The sequence below is a fragment of the Mytilus californianus genome, unplaced genomic scaffold (assembly GCF_021869535.1).
Source record: "Mytilus californianus isolate M0D057914Y unplaced genomic scaffold, xbMytCali1.0.p SCAF_6, whole genome shotgun sequence".
NCBI lineage: Eukaryota > Metazoa > Mollusca > Bivalvia > Mytilida > Mytilidae > Mytilus > Mytilus californianus.
The window spans coordinates 3,990,225-4,011,977 of record NW_026262712.1 but is presented as its reverse complement, the minus strand read 5'-3'; the positions used below and the strand labels follow the sequence as shown (position 1 = coordinate 4,011,977).

Sequence of the window (21,753 nt, the reverse complement as noted above, 5' to 3'; positions counted from 1 at the left end):
GACAAGAATAAAAATAACAATGAAGAAACGAAGAAAAATAAACGAAAAAAGACAAGGAATACATCAAATAGAAGTTCAAACGTCGTGGCTTATAAATTTCACCAGACTCTACAGTGAAGAAACTTCTGAACATAAATTAAATTGTTGCACAATTTGTAGGATACACCAACAACTTGATGATCAAAATCTTACTTAATTGATGGCAAATTAATAGATAGAAGTGACTCTTTGGTGGCCCATCAATGTTCTGCAAAACACCAAGCTTGTCAGATGAAAGAAAATAGTAAAGTAAACAGGTGTCGGAGGAAATTGACAAAACGTTAGTTGCCTTCTAGATTTATTTGGTTATTTTGCTTTTGGGTTTCCGTCTCATTGTTAATCTCATACCTCCTTTTTTTTATACACATAAATAAATATCACAAACATCATTTATATTGCAATACAAAACAGTTTTAAGAATCGTACAAGCTTACAGTAATCTACTTAAATATTTAATGGGAAATTCAGAGCAAGTAAACTACTTGAATATTTAATGGGAAATTCATGGCCAGTTTTTTTTCCAGACAAATAAAATTTACAGTTGAACTTGCCCAGGGAAAAGTGCTCACACCAAAAATTTCCACTCTTCTGTTTTCTCAAAATCTTGAAATAAGTTGTACACCATAATTTGTTAATGTTGTGTCACTGCTCCGTAGAATTAGGGGGTTAACTCGGCCTTGTGTGATACACTGGTAGGAAGATCTCTGGCTCAGTCGATTAAAGTGCTACCTTTACATCCCTAGATTGAGGGTTCGAATCCCGCTGATACCATGCATATATTTTTTTTAAATCTGAGACCAAATACATATAATATAAGGTTCATCATAACTATTTAACAAGCAGGACAACTCGCCGCACTACCAAAATATCCCTTTAAAGTCAACTTGTCCCCACTCTTCACACATTATCAACACTTTCATGGCCCTAAATATCCCACAAACCTGTCCCACTGATAAAGAGAATGTTACCATGTGGGAAAAAAATCACAATAATGAGAACAAAAAAAAGTTTAAATTTTAAATATATTTTTACTTAAGACTTGCAATTGCATGTAGGCAGAAACATTCGTATTTATGAGTTGGGAGTGATTGAAATAAATCATTTCAATGGTGGGTTGGCAGTGGGATTAGTTGTCTAAGATTTAAAAAAAAAGACTGTGTTTTCTCTGCAAAATTTACCATGTTTACTCCGAGTACTTGGAACCTAGACAAACTTGTGCAACATGAAATGTTTTTAAGCCTGGCCGCACCTAGATAAATAAAAATTAAATCTTTCTATTACAGTATAATTTTATGTGATCAAGATATAGGGAAGGTAAAAAAAGTGTATCATTTTGTGATAATATTGAAAAATGGTTTCCAGATGGTACATGTAACTTGAGGATACAACTATCATAAGTCAAATAAAAACAGACAAGACTATGGTCTAAAAGAAAAACAACGAAATGACATACAACATTAACAACCACTACATGAAAAACTTAAAATTGAGCAAACAAACCCCAGGAAAACCAGTGTTGAACTGTTCAACTCATGTGCACTGTAAAGTTAAGAAGTTCCTGCATCACTAATCGTAATGGCACCTGTCATGCTATCCAATGCAAGTTAAAATACAGTGATATGTCTATAAGTAAACTCATATGGTATTTTAGTTTTGAAAATTGATTGAGAACTTGGCTTAGGCCCATTCCATTGTACATGTTTGGGAGAAGTGGTGCATACTGAATATAGAACCTATAAATAGGAAAAAGAATCACAGAGATGTTTATTAATGCAAGTTTTGTTTTATTTTTTGTAGTAAAAAATGGCAGCAAGGGCAACAAAAGACTGGCGTCTGGACTGTAAAGTATATATTGGTGATTTAGGTTATGGTGCTGCTAAACAAGAAATAGAAGACATGTTTCAGAGATATGGACCGCTAAGAAATGTATGGGTTGCTCGAAACCCCCCAGGTTTTGCATTGATTGAATTTTAAGATCCCCGTGATGCTGAAGATGCCACGAAGGCTCTTGATGGCACGTAAGAATTGGACCACTTAAGAATGTGTTGGCACTTAAGCATTGGACCACTTAAGAATGTGTTAGCATTTTAGTAATGGGACACCTTTCAAATGTTTTCTGTTCAACCATCTGTTTAAGTGGAAGTGGTCCAAATTGTTTGATTGGTGGTGATTGAATCACATTGTAGTGGTCAATGTCCCTAAAGACCCTTTGTTGATAATTAATTTATATTGAATGCAATACATGTATATGTTTATATGAATGCAAGATGTATGTACAAACAATAATTTAAATTGTTCACCTTGTAAACCCACATATATATAAGATAGCAAGTCATTTCGTATCTTGACCATTTCGTACCTCTGCCTTTTCGTACCCAAAATTACCATTTCGTTACCACGAGAAAAACCATTTCGTACCTCACGGACCAAATAGATATAGGAAGATGTGGTATGAGTGCCAATGAGACAACTCTCCATCCAAGTCAAATACATGTTCACTATTTCGTATCATATATTTGTAAAAGTCATCATTTTTTTTCGATATAAAACATTTTAAGATGATTTTTTGTTTTAAATATAACATAAATACAATGCATCCTGCCGTAGAAATTTTATAAAGACCGATGATTTGTTTACTTAAGCAGCACTTGGACACTTTAATTACAGTCTTTGTTTGTTTGCAGGATTTATCCTTAATTAATTGTTCAACTCTAAAAATATGAAGTTGATAAACCAACAACCTAACGATAATCAATTAAATATATCTCAATATTTAGGCACACGTCGCTATTTCAAATGGCACGTGTACATGTATTCAAGAAACATTTTTAATCCAATTAAATAGAATGCTACATTTTTAAAACAATACACCAGTTCGGCGCATGTCTTTAATTACAAGTTTATACCAAAGTAACAAAATCAATGTTATCGGAATGTGAACTGTTACTAAAGCGCAAGTTAATATCTAAAATAATATTTAATATTTAAATACAAGTTTAAAAAAAAAATCGTTTTTTATAATATCCCATTGGTGCTTTAATTTAAAATTTTAGGCATTTCTCGTGATCTCTATAGCTACCGCCCATATAAATCTCCCATGAGGAAAGAAATGGCATACACACAACCCTTCCATGAGGCACGAAATGGTATACTGTGGATTCATTATTATACGTTGGATACCAATTTTCGTGGGTTTTGTGGGGACAGGTGAACCACGAATTCAAATGTTCAACGAATAACATATTTTCAAAAGGCTTTGTATACAGAGAATGGCAAAACCACGAAATCAAATATCCACGAATATGTAAGTTTTCAGCGATCCACGAAAATTGATACCCATGAAAATAAATGAATCCACAGTACATACAGATCTTCCATGAGGTACGAAATGATATACAAACAAATCTTCCATGAGGTACGAAATGGTATACATATAAATCTTCCATGAGGTACGAAATGGTATACATATAAATCTTCCATGATGTACGAAATGGTATACATACAAATCTTCCATGAGGTACGAAATGGTATACATATGAATCTACCATAAGCTATAAAATGGCGCACATCAATGAGACAGTTTTAACCAAGAAATCAAAGACATATAAATCTTCCATCAGGTACGAAATTGCATACATATAAATCTTTCATGAGGTACGAAATGGCATACATATAAATTTTCCATGAGGTACGAAATGGTCAAGGTACGAAATGGTAAGGGTACGAAATAGTTTTTGCCAGGGTACAAAATGGTGGTACGAATTGGTTAGGGTACGAAATGACTATAATTCATATATAAGACCAAAAATTCATTTACTTATGATAATTATATAAAAAAGCTATAAAAAAATGACAAAATCAAGTAGAAAAAGTTGTCATTGTGCATGCCCAAATAACAAGAATTGTAATGTTAGTCAAGATCAAAAATGTAATTTTTTTAAGATTTAGTCAACAAGAAAAGCAAAATAAAAAAACAAACTTTTAACATATATTTGTAAGTACTTTGCAGTAATTTACGAGTGTTGTTGTCTTTAATATTGATTATTTTTTACTTCTTCAAAGACAACTGTATCTACATGTTTATTGCCCTACTGCACAATCACAACTCCATATACAACTATATATTTTTGTAATGTCAATAGCAGTGTTCCAGCTTGAATCTCAGGGAAGGGGGGTGCTAGTTGTCTGAAAGGGCACTTTAGCGTTATAACCCAGATTTTAAGGGCACTGTTGGACACAGTGTATTAATTACCTTGAATATTGCTAGGCTCATGCAGCTGGAGAACATTAATTGTATTTAAACCATATTCAGAAATTAATGTGTTCTTGATGTTGGTTCCAGTAAGAATTTTTTTTCTATCAAATTATCATACCATGAAGCAAAGCATATCATTTTGATGTTAATCTAAACAAACTTGTACATTTGGTAAGGAAAATAATCATCGGAAATTTCAATGTTTTATAACTTACACCAGTCTATAAAAATAAACAAGTAGTTTCGAAAGATGGAGTTATACATGCAAAATTGAATGTTTAATGTAAAACTACTAATGTAAATTACTTGTTCAAACATATAGTATATATATTATTGAGAGTTATTTATTATCATTTGAATTGTTACAAAAAAGTATTTTTAAGTGCACGCCAAAGTGCTCCTCAGTAAGGAGTTTTATAAATATAACAGGTGAGACTGTAGATGATCATATTATATTGATGCAATAATATATTGCAGAAGGTATAAACAGTTACTTTTTTCTCCATCTTTGTTAAAAATAAATTTGTTGAGTGCTCTTATGTCAGGAGGATTATAAAATACAAGAAGTAAAACAGGAAGTGAATCTTGTTATGTTCAAAGTACAAATTTCTTAGATTTTTCTTTAATTTTCATACACATGGTTATGAAACAAAACAATTTTTACCAATTAAGTCAAAATTATGCCTTTGAAATTGTTTAAGATTTTATTTTTAGCTCACCTGGACCGAAGGGCCAAATGAGCTTTTCTCATCACTTGGCGTCCGTCGTCCGTCAACGTCGTCCGTCGTCGTCATTAACTTTTTACATTTTGAACTTCTTCTAGAGAACCACCGAATGGAATGAAACCAAACATGGGATGAACGTTCCTTATGAGGTGTTGACCAAGTGTTGTTACTTTGAAGCCGATCCATAATCCAAGATGGCCGCCAGCGGGGGACTTAGTTTAACATAGGACCCTATGGGAAATACATACAAATGTCTTCTTTAAGAGAACCACTGAATGGAATGAAACCAAACATAGCACGAATGTTCCTTATCAGATGCTGACCAAGTGTTGTTACTTTGAGCCAATCCATAATCCAAGATGGCCGCCAGCGGGGGACTTAGTTTAACATATGACCCTATGGGAAATACATACAAATGTCTTCTTTTAGAGAACCACTGAATGGAATGTAACCTAACACGGCATGAATGTTCCTTATGAGATGCTGACCAAGTGTTGTTACTTTGAAGCCCATCCATAATCCAAGATGGACGCCAGCTGGGGACTTAGTTTAACATAGGACCCTATGGGAAATACATACAAATGTCTTCTTTTAGAGAACCACTGAATGGAATGAAACCAAACATGGCATGAATGTTCCTTATGAGATGCTGACCAAGTGGTGTTACTTTGAAGCCAAGTCATCATCCAAGATGGCTGCCAGCGGGGGACTTAGTTTTACATACGACCCTATCGGAAATATTTACAAATGTCTTTTTTTTAGAGAATCACTAAATGGAATGAAACCAAACATGGCATAAACGTTTCTTATGAGGTGCTGACCATGTGTTGTTACTTTGAAGCCGATCCACCACCCAAGATGGCCGCCAGAGAGGGAGTTAGTTTAATATAGGACCTATGGAAAATACATACAAACGCTTCTCTTAGAGAACCACTAAACGGAATGAAATAAATTATGGCATGCATGTTCCTTATGAGGTGCTGACCAAGTTTTGTAACTTTAGGCGATCAATCATCCAAGATGGCCGCCAGTGGGGGACTTGATTTAATATAGGACCCTTTGGACAAAAAATATAAATGTTTTCGTTTAGAGAACCACTGAATGAAATGAAACCAAACATGGCATGAATGTTCCTTATGAGGTGCTGACCAAGTGTTGTTACTTTGAAGCCTATCCATCATCTAAGATGGCTGCCAGCGGGGGACTTAGTTTAACATAGGACCCTAAGGGAAATACATACAAATATCTTCTTTTAGAGAACCACAAAATGGAATGAAATAAAACATGGCATGAATGTTCCTTATGAGGTGCTGACCAAGTGTTGTAACTCAGTAGGCGATCAATCATCCAAGATGGCCGCCAGGGTGGACTTAGTTTAACATAGGACCCTATGTGAAATATATACAAATGTTTTCTTTAAGTGAACCACTGAATGGAATGAAACCAAACATAGCATGAATGTTCCTTATGAGGTGCTGACCAAGTGTTTTTACTTTGAAGCCAAGCCATCATTCAAGATGGCCGCCAGCGGGAGACTTAGTTTAACATAGGACCCTATGGGAAATACATACAAATGTCTTCTTTTAAAGAACCACTGAATGGAATGAAACCAAACATGGCATGAATGTTTCTTATGGGGTGCTGACCAAGTGTTGTTACTTTGAAGCCCATCCATATCCAAGATGGCTGCCAGCGGGGGACTTAGTTTTACATACGACCCTATGGGAAATATTTACAAATGTCTTCTTTTAGAGAATCACTGAATGGAATGAAACCAAACATGGCATAAACGTTCCTTATAAGGTGCTGACCAAGTGTTGTTACTTTGAAGCCGATCCATCACCCAAGATGGCCGCCAGAGAGGGAGTTAGTTTAATATAGGACCCTATGGGAAATACATACAAACGCTTCTTTTAGAGAACCACTAAACGGAATGAAATAAATTATGGCATGCATGTTCCTTATGAGGTGCTGACCAAGTTTTGTAACTTTAGGCGATCAATCATCCAAGATGGCCGCCAGCGGGGGACTTAGTTTAATATAGGACCCTTTGGACAATACATACAAATTTTTTCGTTTAGAGAACCACTGAATGGAATGAAACCAAACATGGCATAAATGTTCCTTTTGAGGTGCTGACCAAGTGTTTTTACTTTGAAGCCGATCCATCATCTAAGATGGCCGCCAGCGGGGGACTAAGTTTAACATAGGACCATAAGGGAAATACATACAAATATCTTCTTTTAGAGAACCACTAAATGGAATGAAATAAAACATGGCATGAATGTTCCTTATGAGGTGCTGACCAAGTGTTGTAACTTAGTAGTCGATCAATCATCCAAGATGGCCGCCAGGGTGGACTTAGTTTAACATAGGACCCTATGTGAAATATATACAAATGTTTTCTTTAAGTGAAGCACTGAATGGAATGAAACCAAACATAGCATGAATGTTCCTAATGAGGTGATGGCCAAGTTCTTGGTAGCCAATCAATCATCCACGATGGCTGCCATCGGGGAACTTAGTCTAACAAAGGACCCTATGTGAAATACATACAAAAGTCTTCTTTTGAAGAACCACTGAATTGGATGAAACCAAACATGACATGAATGTTCCTTATGAGGTGCTGACCAAGTGTTGTTACTTTGTAGCCGATCCATAATCCAAGATGGCCGCCAGTTGGGGACTTAGTTTAACATAGGACCCTATGGGAAATACATACAAATGTCTTCTTTTAGAGAACCACTGAATGGAATGAAACCAAACATGGCATGAATGTTCCTTATGAGGTGCTGACCAAGTGTTGTTACTTTGAAGCCGATCGATAATCCAAGATTGCCGCCAGCGGGGGACTTAGTTTAACATAGGACCTTATGGGAAATACATAAAAATGTCTTCTTTTAGAGAACCACTGAATGGAATGATACCAAACATGGCATGAATGTTCCTTATGATATGCTGACCAAGTTTTGTTACTTTGAAGTCCATCCATAATCCAAGATGGCTGCCAGCGGGGGAGTTAGTTTAACATAGGACCTTATGGGAAATACATAAAAATGTCTTCTTTTAGAGAATCACTAAATGGAATGAAACCGAACATGGCATAAATGTTCCTTATGAGGTGCTGACCATGTGTTGTTACCTTGATGCCGATCCATCACCCAAGATGGCCGCCAGAGAGGGAGTTAGTTTAATATAGGACCCTATGGGAAATACATACAAACGCTGCTTTTAGAGAACCACTAAACGGAATGAAATAAAACATGGCATGAATGTTCCTTATGAGGTGCTGACCAAGTGTTTTTACTTTGAAGCCAAGCCATCATTCAAGATGGCCGCCAGCGGGAGACTTAGTTTAACATAGGACCCTATGGGAAATACATACAAATGTCTTCTTTTAAAGAACCACTGAATGGAATGAAACCAAACATGGCATGAATGTTTCTTATGGGGTGCTGACCAAGTGTTGTTACTTTGAAGCCCATCCATATCCAAGATGGCTGCCAGCGGGGGACTTAGTTTTACATACGACCCTATGGGAAATATTTACAAATGTCTTCTTTTAGAGAATCACTGAATGGAATGAAACCAAACATGGCATAAACGTTCCTTATAAGGTGCTGACCATGTGTTGTTACTTTGAAGCCGATCCATCACCCAAGATGGCCGCCAGAGAGGGAGTTAGTTTAATATAGGACCCTATGGGAAATACATACAAACGCTTCTTTTAGAGAACCACTAAACGGAATGAAATAAATTATGGCATGCATGTTCCTTATGAGGTGCTGACCAAGTTTTGTAACTTTAGGCGATCAATCATCCAAGATGGCCGCCAGCGGGGGACTTAGTTTAATATAGGACCCTTTGGACAATACATACAAATGTTTTCGTTTAGAGAACCACTGAATGGAATGAAACCAAACATGGCATAAATGTTCCTTTTGAGGTGCTGACCAAGTGTTTTTACTTTGAAGCCGATCCATCATCTAAGATGGCCGCCAGCGGGGGACTAAGTTTAACATAGGACCATAAGGGAAATACATACAAATATCTTCTTTTAGAGAACCACTAAATGGAATGAAATAAAACATGGCATGAATGTTCCTTATGAGGTGCTGACCAAGTGTTGTAACTTAGTAGTCGATCAATCATCCAAGATGGCCGCCAGGGTGGACTTAGTTTAACATAGGACCCTATGTGAAATATATACAAATGTTTTCTTTAAGTGAAGCACTGAATGGAATGAAACCAAACATAGCATGAATGTTCCTAATGAGGTGATGGCCAAGTTCTTGGTAGCCAATCAATCATCCACGATGGCTGCCATCGGGGAACTTAGTCTAACAAAGGACCCTATGTGAAATACATACAAAAGTCTTCTTTTGAAGAACCACTGAATGGGATGAAACCAAACATGACATGAATGTTCCTTATGAGGTGCTGACCAAGTGTTGTTACTTTGTAGCCGATCCATAATCCAAGATGGCCGCCAGTTGGGGACTTAGTTTAACATAGGACCCTATGGGAAATACATACAAATGTCTTCTTTTAGAGAACCACTGAATGGAATGAAACCAAACATGGCATGAATGTTCCTTATGAGGTGCTGACCAAGTGTTGTTACTTTGAAGCCGATCGATAATCCAAGATTGCCGCCAGCGGGGGACTTAGTTTAACATAGGACCTTATGGGAAATACATAAAAATGTCTTCTTTTAGAGAATCACTAAATGGAATGAAACCGAACATGGCATAAATGTTCCTTATGAGGTGCTGACCATGTGTTGTTACCTTGATGCCGATCCATCACCCAAGATGGCCGCCAGAGAGGGAGTTAGTTTAATATAGGACCCTATGGGAAATACATACAAACGCTGCTTTTAGAGAACCACTAAACGGAATGAAATAAAACATGGCATGAATGTTCCTTATGAGGTGCTGACCAAATGTTGTAACTTTGTAAGCGATCAATCATCCAAGATGACCGCCAGCGGGGGACTTAGTTTAATATAGGACCCTATGGACAATACATACAAATGTTTTCGTTTAGAGAACCACTGAATGGAATGAAACCAAACATGGCATGAATGTTCCTTTTGAGGTGCTGACCAACTGTTGTTAATTTGAAGCCGATCCATCATCCAAAATGGCCGCCAGCGGGGGACTTAGTTTAACATAGGACCATTAGGGAAATACGTACAAATATCTTCTTTTAGAGAACCACTAAATGGAATGGAATAAAACATGGCATGAATGTTCCTTATGAGGTGCTGACCAAGTATTGTAACTTAGTAGGCGATCAATCATCCAAGATGGCCGTCAGGGAGGACTTAGTTTAACATAGGACCCTATGTGAAATATATACAAATGTTTTCTTTAAGTGAACCACTGAATAGAATGAAACCAAACATAGCATGAATGTTCCTAATGAGGTGCTGGCCAAGTGTTACTTGGTAGCCAATCAATCATCCAAGATGACTGCCATCGGGGAACTTAGTTTAACAAAGGACCCTATGTGAAATACATACAAAAGTCTTCTTTTGAAGAACCACTGAATGAAATGAAACCAAACATGGCATGAATGTTCCTTATGAGGTGCTGACCAAGTGTTGTTACTTTGTAGCAAATCCATCAACGAAGATGGGTGCAAACGGGGGGCTTAGTTTAACAAAGGACCTTATGGGAAATATTTACAAATGTCTTCTTCTAGAAAACTGCTTAATGGATTGAAACCAAACATGGTATGAATGTTTCTTTGGAGGTGTTGACCAAGTGTTGTTACTTTGTAGCTGATTTGTCATTGTCTTTATAAAGTCATTTTCTACAATTAAATGAATTTATTGTTAATTTCTGTAAACTTTACAAAAGTCTTCTGCTTTTGATTAAATTACGGGGCCAATATTAAACCAAATTTAGCCTCAATCATTATTAGGGTATCTGTTATGGTTTTAGACTATTTTTACATGATTTCGAAAACCAAAGTAGAATCAGGTGAGCGACACAGGCTCTTGGGAGCCTCTAGTTTATGTTATGCCTACTGAAATAAATTGTTTCAGGTGTACATGCTGTACATAAACATTACAAATGGATAACACATGGACATTTCATTTTGTATTAAATATCTAGTATTTGTTCAATTATCTTAAATCCACTAATTAGCAGTAAACAATCATTAACAAAGATGATAAAACTGCCAAAGCATTAGGTATTTAACTTTATCCCATTGTCAGTTAATTAGAGTTACACAATCAGGTAACAATTTTACCGGAAACGCCGGTAGGCATGAAATTTGGAAATTTTATTTTTTTGAAAAGGCAGAGGGTTGCATTCTTTTACTTTGGAGGACAGAAGGGCGGGGGTAAGGACACCAAGGGCGGGCTGCCCGTCTATTTAGGGCAGGCGGGAACACTGTCAATAGGCAGGAAACAAACATGTATACAATAAACCTAAAACTTCTCCATTGCATTAAACGTTAACATTATTTTACAGGAGAGTAAATGGTAGAAGAGTAAGAGTAGAAATGTCATCAGGGAAATCTCGCTGGGGCAAAGACGGTCCTCCTAAACGTGGAGGAGGGTATAGGGATGACTGGAGACAAGGTGGTGGCAGAGGAGGTGGTTATAGTGGAAGAGGTCGTTCAAGGTAGATAATTCCAAAAATATGTCATTGTATGATTTAATTGTTACAATCAGAGAATTTCCTGTAAATCAGAAAATTTGGACACAAATGTAGGCTAGTTTTTGTCATATTTGTGCTTTCATTTTTTTTTTGCCAATTCATAAAAAAAAAGTAATTATAATTACACACACATAATGGAAAAGGATATTATTCCTTGTCATAATGTTTACATATCCTACAGGGCTAAATGAATGCATGCCACTAAAATGTTGACGTACAAGTGGAACAAGTATGTAAACCAAACATGAAAGTGTATTGTATAATGAATATAAAGGGGCATCAGCTGTCAAAATCATGTTCACCCTTTGAATCAAATTCTCATAATTGATTTATAACAAACTAAAACGTATATCCAAATTAAAAAAGTCTAAAATAAACAATTGAAAATGTTTGTACTTGATACTATATACCAGCATTTCGTGTGTATGTTGTCTAGACATCATCTAATTAACCACTGAGATGACATCTGAAGACTGCTGACGGTCATTTAACCCGATATAAACATAAATATAAATATTAATTGATAGCGACCACATACATTTTGGTTTTTGTCGAGCCTTCGACTTTTGTCGAAAAGGCGAGACATAGCGATCCTACATTCCGTCGGCGTCGGCGGCGTCCACAAATATTCACTCTGTGGTTAAAGTTTTTGAAATTTTAATAACTTTCTTAAACTATCCTGGATTTCTACCTTGATTTCTACCAAACTAGGACAGAAGCTTGTTTATGATCATAAGATAGTATCCAAAAGTAAATTTTGTAAAAAAAAAATCCATTTTTTCCGTATTTTACCTCTAAATGGACTTAGTTTTTCTGCCAGGAAACATTACATTCACTCTGTGGTTAAATTTTTTAAAATTTTAATAACTTTCTTAAATTATCCTTGATTTCTACCAAACTAGGACAGAAGCTTGTTTATGATCAAAAGCTAGTATCTAGAAGGAAATTTTGTTCCTGTTTTTCCGTATTTTACTTATAAATGGACTTAGTTTTTCTGCCAGTTAACATTACATACATGTACAGTCTGCAGTTAAAGTTTTTAAAACATTTATTAGATTCATAAACTATCCTGGATTTTTACTAAACTTGGACAGAAGCTTCTTACAATCAAAAGATAGTATCGAGAGGAATATTTTAATTTTTTTTTCCTCATTTTTGTTGAGCCTGTGATTAACAACAAAAATAGGCGAGACACTGGGATCCGCGGAACCCTTACGAATTTTTCTAGGTCTGGTTGATTTATATTGTAGGTTAAAAAGTATGTTTCTTTTTACCTGTATAAGAATGATTTTTTTTTGTGGATTGCATCACTCAACCAAATGGTTCATCCTTGTTTCACTTTCAATGTTGACATTCTTTTCCTTTTAATAGCTGAACACATGCATAACTCATCTCCAGCTAAGTTGTTAAATTGAAGGTCACATGAATACGGATTCAATGAGGTTGTTTATTCACTTCCAAGTGAATAATTCATCAGCGATGTTTCTAAGCTTATTTTGACAAAATTGAACCCAGCTGACTGCTGAAAGTTTTTATGATTTCACTATTTCACTTTCATTAATGATTGAACCAAAAAAAAATCATATTTTTATGACCCCGCCGTAGTTTTACCCTTGTCCGTCTGTACGTATACGTACGTCCTTCCCTATGTCCCATAAATGGTTTCCGTTCTCAAACTTCTCGAATTTTGGTGATGTCACTTTTATTGTTCTAGAGTTAAGCCCTTTATAAATGGAAAAATTGCTGAAATATTCTATTCCGTTCTCTTACTTTAGTTTGCCTCAACCAAATGTTATGAAAATTATGCACAATGCTAATTACCACAAAACACAGATCAAGTTCGAATTTTGGTGGCGTCACTTTTATTGTTCTAGAGTTATGCCCTTTACAAATGGAAAAATTGCTGAAATATTCGATTCCGTTCTCTTACTTTAGTTTGCCTCAACCAAATGTTATGAAACTTATACACAATGCCTATTACCACAAAACACAGATCAAGTACAAATTTGGGTAGCGTCACTTTTACAGTTCCTTTTTAACGTTATATGCAAGCGGGGGCATCATCTGTCCCATGGACATATTCCCCATTAATTTTTTCATATCTCATAGCTAAGGGCCCTTTAAGAAGTTATAGGTTAATTTGAATGCTTATAAAAGATTGATTAATTGAAATTTATCAAAAAAATGTTTGGTTTTCATACTTTATGTGTAAATAGTCATGGTTTCCAATCGACAATCCTTGTGTATTCAGTACTTAGAATTAGCAAACAAAGATAAGACGAAACTTCCTTTCAATGAATTATAGGATTGAAAATATTTGTATTTTAATTTGTTTAATTAGTTATCAAAGGTACTAGGCTTATAATTTAGTACGCCAGATGCGCGTTTCGTCTACATAAGACTCATCAGTGTCACTCAGATCAAAATAGTAATAAAGCCAAACAAGTATAAAGTTGAAGAGCATTGAGGACCCAAAATTCCAAAAAGTTGGGCCAAATACGGCTAAGGTAATCTATGCCTGGGATAAGAAAATCCATAGTATATCGAATAATTCATACTTTTTTAACTTGTTAGTACTGAGTACTAACTGTTTTTATGCAGCCCAAACCTGTTTCAGAAAAAAAAAATGACAACTCAAATATTTTTCATAAATATTTGTGTTGAAGAAAGAGAGAAAAGAAAGAGCACACATATAAGGGTTGAACAATATACTTGTATTCTTTTTTTGAAATACATTGTACTCATATATATTAGAACTTGTTCGTATCAGAAATTTCATGTAACTTGTATCACAATAACTTTATTACACGACTGTAAAGATAATTTTTTGATTTTTTATGTTTTTGTATAATTTTGTTTAAACTATGTGCAAATCAATTTACTATGTAAAATATCTGTGATTTCTTCTTTCAGCACATTGATGATTTAAAATATATTATTACATTTTGTGTTTTCTGACACCATTGTGCATGACTTGAATTGTGTAGAAATTTACGTGTTTTTTTGTATTTATTAATATGATGACTGCACCCTTTACAGGGCCTCTCTCTTTGTCTTCAAACAAGTCATCAGGCATCACATCAAAACACAACTTCCTCACGTCTCAACGTTGACATCCTATCAACCGTAGCTCTGGGTCAACGCTATCAACAAGACCATGTAACAACTGACTCCTCAGCCAACGCTTTTTCAGCAAAGTTTGATTGACAGATACCAAATCTGTCAATCATCTCTAATAACAACAAGCACCTCTAATATGGGCTCTCAGCTTCATCTCTTGACCACACCCAGCTTAAGCATGGGTTAAAACATGGACAAATTGTCACCCCATCTGACATTATCATCATGGATTAGGGTACCAGTTCATGTAAATTATAATTTTTTCAGCAGAAGAAAGTTTTAGTGTGTTTTAATATTAACAAAGTTAGTCCTGTTTTGGTTGCCTTACTAACACTCATTTGCCATGGTAAAATAACTTGATGCAGAATCTTTGGTTGACAATGTTGACAAAATGAAATTGGCAACATTTCAGCACACATTTGTTGAAAGATCATGGATCAATGAATTAGTTTGAGGCAAATGCAATGTATGGATATGATTTAAATTTAAAATGTATTTTACAACATTTTCAATAGAGAATTGCCAAGTTCTCCAAAAATCTTTAATATAGGACAAAAGACACTACCAATTATATTATTATAGCCTGTTTTATTTCGTATATTTCACTGTATCTGCATCAAGGTTATTTATGATGGTGCCATTGTTATATGTGTTTTAGTTATTTTCCAGTTATTTATTTATTTAGGTTCTAATTGAAGTCATATGAAACTTCAAATTAAAAAAAAAGTTGAATATGTTTTATATACTTGAATGGCAGTTTTACTACATGTATAAAACAAGTGTACATTAACATTCTTGTAAAAGAAAATCCTTTATATTATCAAAATCTTAATAAATGTACTGCTATTGAATTATTGTCCTACCTGACACTAATTCGCTGATATTTTCCCGTATTTAGTGACCTTATCTATGAGACCTCTCGTTAGAACGTCTGCCACTGCACAGCGCAAGTGCAAATGTAAACATGTGATGAAAGAAAGTAAACAAACATGCACTGGAAGGTGAATATCAATAACTGATCTTAAAGAATTTAATACAACATATCAGTTAAAAACTGTTAACGAAAAGTTTAATTCATAAATGGGAATGCATGGAAAATATAAGAAAAAAATTTCGTGGCTCTATCAATTCCTTTATTTATCACATACTCCACCTGCTCTGTATTGATTGTTTATCAATGTTACAATCTGTTAAACTTCGGCAACAAACTTGAAAGTTAATTATCTTGAGATCAGCAATCAAAGAATGAAATATTATTTGTTGATGATACATGTATGTTAATTTATAGATTCATAATAAATATAAAATTTTGCATACAGGACTTAGTTAAGTATATATATGCATGCTTTGTTTGAATAGTTTTGAAACATTGGAATTAAAAGAAACTAGTTTCATATGACTTTAACTTAATTGTTAGTTTGGGAGAGGATTTCGTTTCACAGTTAGGCCTATTCATGATATATATCTGAAAATGTGGGTTTCATTATGGAAGTAATTTACTGTGTTGGTATTTTGGGCATGAATTAGCAAGGTATCTGTTATCAAGATTATACAGATATTGTGTATACATGTATTTTGATATTTATATAGATAAACATATTTCCTTTCTACATGCACATAATTTATAAAGAAGCATCTGTAAGGGGTTTTCAGGGTAAAGTTACATGGACAGATTGTTTTGCACAGTGTAAAGTTGTGGTCATTTATACCCCTTTGGGTTTAAAAAACCTTGAGGTAGAGGGATAGAGTTTATAGTTTTATCATCAACAATGATCAAGGTTCTGTTTGAATAATGACAATTAAAAAAAAAATGAAAAATGATCTTTTTTCAACACTGTTGGTAAAAAGATAATGCATTAATGTTATAACACATCCATGGAAAAAAGAGGCATAAGCTATCAAAGGTGCACTTTTTAATTTAATTTTTTAGAAAGTAACTTGCCCTCCTGTTATGTACATATTTCATAACACAGATATCATGTATAAAATAACAATAGACAACTTTCGAGTTCGATGCATTTCCGTCAAAAAATCTGGTTTTAGTGAACATCATTCGTACGTTTAGGGGCATCGTCACTTCCGTTCCAATGTTGAGCAAGTGGTTGGAAAACTATAATGCTATATTGCATGAATTATTCGGCAAATTAAATTCTCATAATTAACAATCAGCACTGCTGTCATTAGGGAATTGTGATTAAGTACTTACAAAACAAACATTATTTCTAGTTTATCCTGCACAATGACGATCACTTAGACACTTGATGAACGTTAATAGTGCAGGGATACAGGCGATCCCCTCTATCTGGTAAATGACATCATAAAGGCGCGCATAATTGACGAGTTTTTTCCGGTGAAGGATGAACTCGAAAGTGGTCTATTGCTTTTAGTTTTCAATCTCAAATCAATGATTTGTACCACTTTTTCTACTACATTAGATTGATTGATTGATTGTTGGTTGCTTAACGTCCAATGGCAAATATTTCATTACTACATTAGAACAATCATTCAATCTGTTAAACAAAGGAAAATAATGATATGGTAGGAAAATAACTTTGAAATGTTTGCTTTGTTCTAGAAGCTTTCCAGGTTGTGGTTAGTGTTTCTTAGTGATAAGAAAATGCCTTTTCAGGAGTAAGCTTTCCCTAATAAATCTTGAAATTTGTACATCTGATTGTGTTGCAATTATCTTGTTTTTTGATGAATGTAATCTATTGATGGAGCGTTTGTGTTTAGTCAGTTTCTATTTTATACTTTTTGCAGATCTCCTTCTCCAAGACGCAGGGGATCACCATCACCAAGGAGACGAGGACACAGTGATAGTCGCAGCAGGTTTGTATAATAGATGTTTTATGATTTTTATACGCCCGTTTACGGGACGTATTATGGTATACCGTTGTCCATCCGTCCGTCCGTCCGTCGTCAACATGTTGGACATTAACTCAAAAACGCTTCAACCAATTTGCATAAAACTTTGGTGAATTGTTTATATCTATTGACGTGAGCTCCCTTTCGTTTTTTATAAATTTTAGATTTTACGTTTCCGAGTTATGGGGTTTTATTCATTAAAAAAAGGGGGATTTTCCAGTTTTCGGACAATAACTCAAGAATGCTTTCACCAACTTGCAAGAAAATTTGGTTAATTGTTTATATCTATTGACATGATCTCCCTTTTGATTTTTATAAATTTTAGATTTTACGTTTCCAAGTTACGGGGTTTTGTTCATAAAAAAAGGGGGATTTTCCAGTTTTCGGACAATAACTCAAAAATGCTATCAGCAGTTCTCATGAAACTTTGATGAATTGTTGATATCTATTGATGTTAGCTCCCTTTAGAATTTTATAAATTTTAGATATTACATTTCCGAGTTGTGAGGTTTTATTCATTAAGAAAGGGGGGATTTTCCAGTTTTCAGACAATAACTCAAAAATAGTTTCAACAATTCTTATGAAACTTGGTGAATTGATTATATCTATTGATGTGAGCTTCCTTTAGGATTTTATAAATTTTATTTGTTTATAGGAATGTTACCTTACAAACTAGCAAATTAAAAATATGACTCAGAATGTAGCTCTTGTAAAAAGTAGGTTCATAGTAATATCACATTAGTATTAATAGTAGCTATCTGTCTTGTAGAAAACTTTCACAGATGGTAAGATTATTTGCATCATATTTTCCTGAAAATACTATATCGCCATTTTGATTTGACATATTTTTCTAATGTAAGGCAATGACACCTGAATGAAACCACGTGAACACATCAATGTGTGACTGTTTACACGAAAGTATTTGTACCTATCATTTTTGTCATTTTGTGTAGTCAACTATACTAAATCATCATTTTGATTTGACAATGGTTTCTGCGGTTAACGGACTTTGACAATCTGTTGCCTATATAAGCATACTCACGGAACAGCGACAATGGACATAGTAAATCTAACTTTCTTTTTCTTCCTGTCCTTTCTCCTTAGATATAAATAAGACATTTTGTAAAATATAAAAACCAATATTAAATTGATCACTTTTTTATTGTAGGTCAAATTCACCTTACAGAAGAAGGTCAAGGTCACCAGTGGACAGAAGGTAGAGTATCATGGTAGTAAGCTATATTTTGTAGGATTCATGGAATTATATATATACAGGTTGTTCCTCATTGTCGGTAAAGTGGTGCTATCCATTTCTTCACGTTCTCATTTGTTTGTCCATTTGCTCATATAAAAAAGGCGATGATAAGAGAGAGAATTGTTCATTTTCTCGTATAAATTAGACAATAGCAAGAGAGAGAAATGTCCATTTGCTCATATAAATAAGGGAATAATAAGAGACAGAAAAGCTCTACTGAAAAAAAATTCTGAAAGACATAAAAAGGAAATTTTTTTAGTTTTGTCAATCAAATATAACCAATGCATAGGAAAACTGAGAAAATACATAATCAAACAAGCATATCTTACAGAAACATGTGATTTGCGATAAGATTTTAGACATAGAAACCGACTATAGCTTATAAAAGGCACAAACATTTAGCAGATTTGCTTACTTCAAATAAAATAAGAAATTAGAAACACAGGACAATCCCTGATGATGGCAGTCCTATATTTAAAACTCATTAAAGAATATATACAAAGCTGCCGAACACTACATTAGTGTAAGGTTAATACAAACAATTATATAGACAATAACTGTTTAGTGTCTTTAAATATCAGCTGTATTTGTACGAGGCTAAGAAACCGGTGTAATGCGAGCTTCAGCGAGCTATTACTCCTGTTTCGAGCGGAGTACAAATACAACTGATATTTAAAGACACTAAACAGTTATTGTCTTTATCCTTCAATTAAATTTGTACATTTTTCCCATCCCAATCGATGAATTTGTTTTTGAAAGAAATCGACATGACTTCAATGCGGACCGCAATGAGGACCCAAAATTGAACTGTGACGTAAACAGTAATTTGACATAACCGTTCGCTCGCAACAGAAGCAGGATACCAGGAGACTATATATACGTCTAGTATACGTATATCGCTTCGTGTTATCTGTACACCTGTATTAGTATAGTAGAAAGGTCGATTGCAGGATAAATAAATTTATCCAGTCAGTTCCAGTATTTTACCAAAATATATATTAATACCTCATGATTGAGGTATTTTCATTCAACATTTTTTTTAAAATAAAGTTTGACATGAAGTATATAAAGATGACGGAATGCATGGATGTTGGGCTCCATTTGAATTTAAAATGTTTTGTCCCACTGAGGTAAGAAGTTTGAGCCCTGCTCGGGGTAGGTGTGTTGGACACTTATCTGAATTGACTAGGATTGGAAGTTTTCTTGCCAAAGGTTGCTGGTTATGCACAGGTACTTCATCTTCCTACATCAATAAAAACTGGCTGCCATGATGTATCCAAGAGTGATATAAGTACCCTTAAAAATCAATCATTTTAAAATCAAAATTGATTATTGTCAGTTTTATTGTAAGAAAATGCAATGTTTTTGCCATTTTTTTTTTTTTTTTTATCTAGAATACATTTCATACTGAAATAATGTGAAAAGTAACAATAAAATTTTTGTTTCAGAAAGGACTGGTGAAGATCATAAACAGTAATTTAGTTTGACAGTCAACTGATAAAGACAGATTGCTGTTATCATTTTAGTCAGAATATATGATATTTTAATGTTCGCATCTAAATTGAAACCTCAGAGATGTTGAATTGTTCCAGTTTTTTTTTTTCTCAAGAAACCTGTAAAAGAACATTTCTATTTCAAGAATGTTATGGAATTACTTTCTTACTGGACTTCAACTTATCTTTCAAGAAGTTTTTTTTATTATCTTTATTTTTTATATGAAAAAGAAGTAAAATAAAAATGGCCTCACCATGGGGCCAAACTTAAGGTGTAACAAAATAAATTCAAATGCGTACACATTCTAACAAAGGTCATGGTAATCTGTATATGTGACAAATATTGTTGAGGACAAACCTTTTACACCACGGAACAAATAATGTGTTAGACCCATCAGTCTGTTAGTCATTCCGTTCATGAACTTTTGTAGATAATTAAGACATACTACGGTGATGTGCATATCGACAGGAAATTATGATTCAACATTTTTCTAGGAGTTATGACCCTTTGAACTTAGAATTTTGGCCAAAATATACTACTGCAACAGTTTGTCATCGCAATTGCTTCGAAACCACACAACAGAATTTCATCATGAAACTTTGTAGATAAGAAGGACATACTATGTTGATGTGCATATCGACAGAAAATTATGATTCAATTTTTTTTCTAGGACTTAAGCCACTTTGAATTTAGAATTTTGGCCAAAAGTTACTGCTGCAACAGTTTGTCATCGCAACTTCTCTGTAACCAAAGTTCAGAGTTTTATGAAACTTTGTAGATAATTAGGACATAATATGTAGATGTGCATATCCACAAGAAATTTTAAGCAGTTGACTTTTGTAGGAGTTATGAGTCGTTGAAATCTGGTGAGATTTTGTTTCCCCAGTGACAATGTAAGGGTGTGGGGTATGTAAGCATGCACACAAAGGCTCTTTAATTTAATTTAGGATAATATTGGGGTCTCCCACCAGTTTGGATCAGAAAACAATTGGTCTACATTTTTTATGATATAAGGAAACTTTGAGGCTGGAATGCAATTCTTTTGTAAAACTTTTAACAAAAATGAATAAAATTGAGAATGAAAATGGGGAATATGTCAAAGAGACAACATGAGAATGGAAATGGGGAATATGTCAAAGAGACAACAACCCGACCAAAAGGGAGGCAACAGCCGAAGGCCACCAATGGGTCTTCAACGCAGCGAGAAAATCCCGCACCCGGAAGTGGTCCGCAGCTGGCCCCTAAATAAAATGGTGTACTAGTTCAGTGAAAATGGACGTCACACTAAACTCCAAATCATACAAATGAACTAAAATTAAAAAA

The 21,753-nt window shown here is 34.5% G+C and overlaps 3 protein-coding genes across 7 annotated transcripts in view; 1 reads left to right on the top strand and 2 right to left on the bottom strand.

The window, feature by feature from the left end:
- Nucleotides 1-21,753, bottom strand: part of LOC127706048 (uncharacterized) — a 502,975-nt gene that overhangs the window by 299,958 nt on the left and 181,264 nt on the right. The window lies entirely within an intron of this gene.
- LOC127706049 (uncharacterized) overlaps nt 1-21,753 on the bottom strand; it is a 343,243-nt gene that overhangs the window by 198,074 nt on the left and 123,416 nt on the right. The gene's annotated exons all lie outside the window — the stretch shown is intronic.
- LOC127706068 (uncharacterized) lies at nt 1,843-20,701 on the top strand. Of its 2 annotated transcripts, XR_007984190.1 has the most exons (6): nt 2,038-2,057; nt 11,508-11,660; nt 14,736-15,063; nt 17,577-17,645; nt 18,850-18,897; nt 20,385-20,701. XR_007984190.1 is itself a non-coding variant. In XM_052210527.1 (5 exons), the coding sequence occupies exons 2-5, from the start codon at nt 11,539-11,541 to the stop codon at nt 20,395-20,397; spliced, it is 252 nt and encodes an 83-aa protein (XP_052066487.1). In that variant the 5' UTR covers nt 1,843-2,057; nt 11,508-11,538; the 3' UTR covers nt 20,398-20,701. The 2 variants fall into 2 exon arrangements, 1 of the variants encoding a protein (XP_052066487.1); XM_052210527.1 differs by lacking the exon at nt 14,736-15,063 and having other exon boundaries at nt 1,843-2,057.

Excerpts from the sequence above, each read along its gene's own strand:
- LOC127706068 (XM_052210527.1), top strand. The coding sequence starts at position 11,539 with ATGTCATCAGGGAAATCTCGCTGGGGCAAAGACGGTCCTCCTAAACGT. Across the intron at positions 11,661-17,576 it reads AGTGGAAGAGGTCGTTCAAG|ATCTCCTTCTCCAAGACGCA; the intron begins GTAGATAATTCC and ends TACTTTTTGCAG. Across the intron at positions 17,646-18,849 it reads CACAGTGATAGTCGCAGCAG|GTCAAATTCACCTTACAGAA; the intron begins GTTTGTATAATA and ends TTTTTATTGTAG.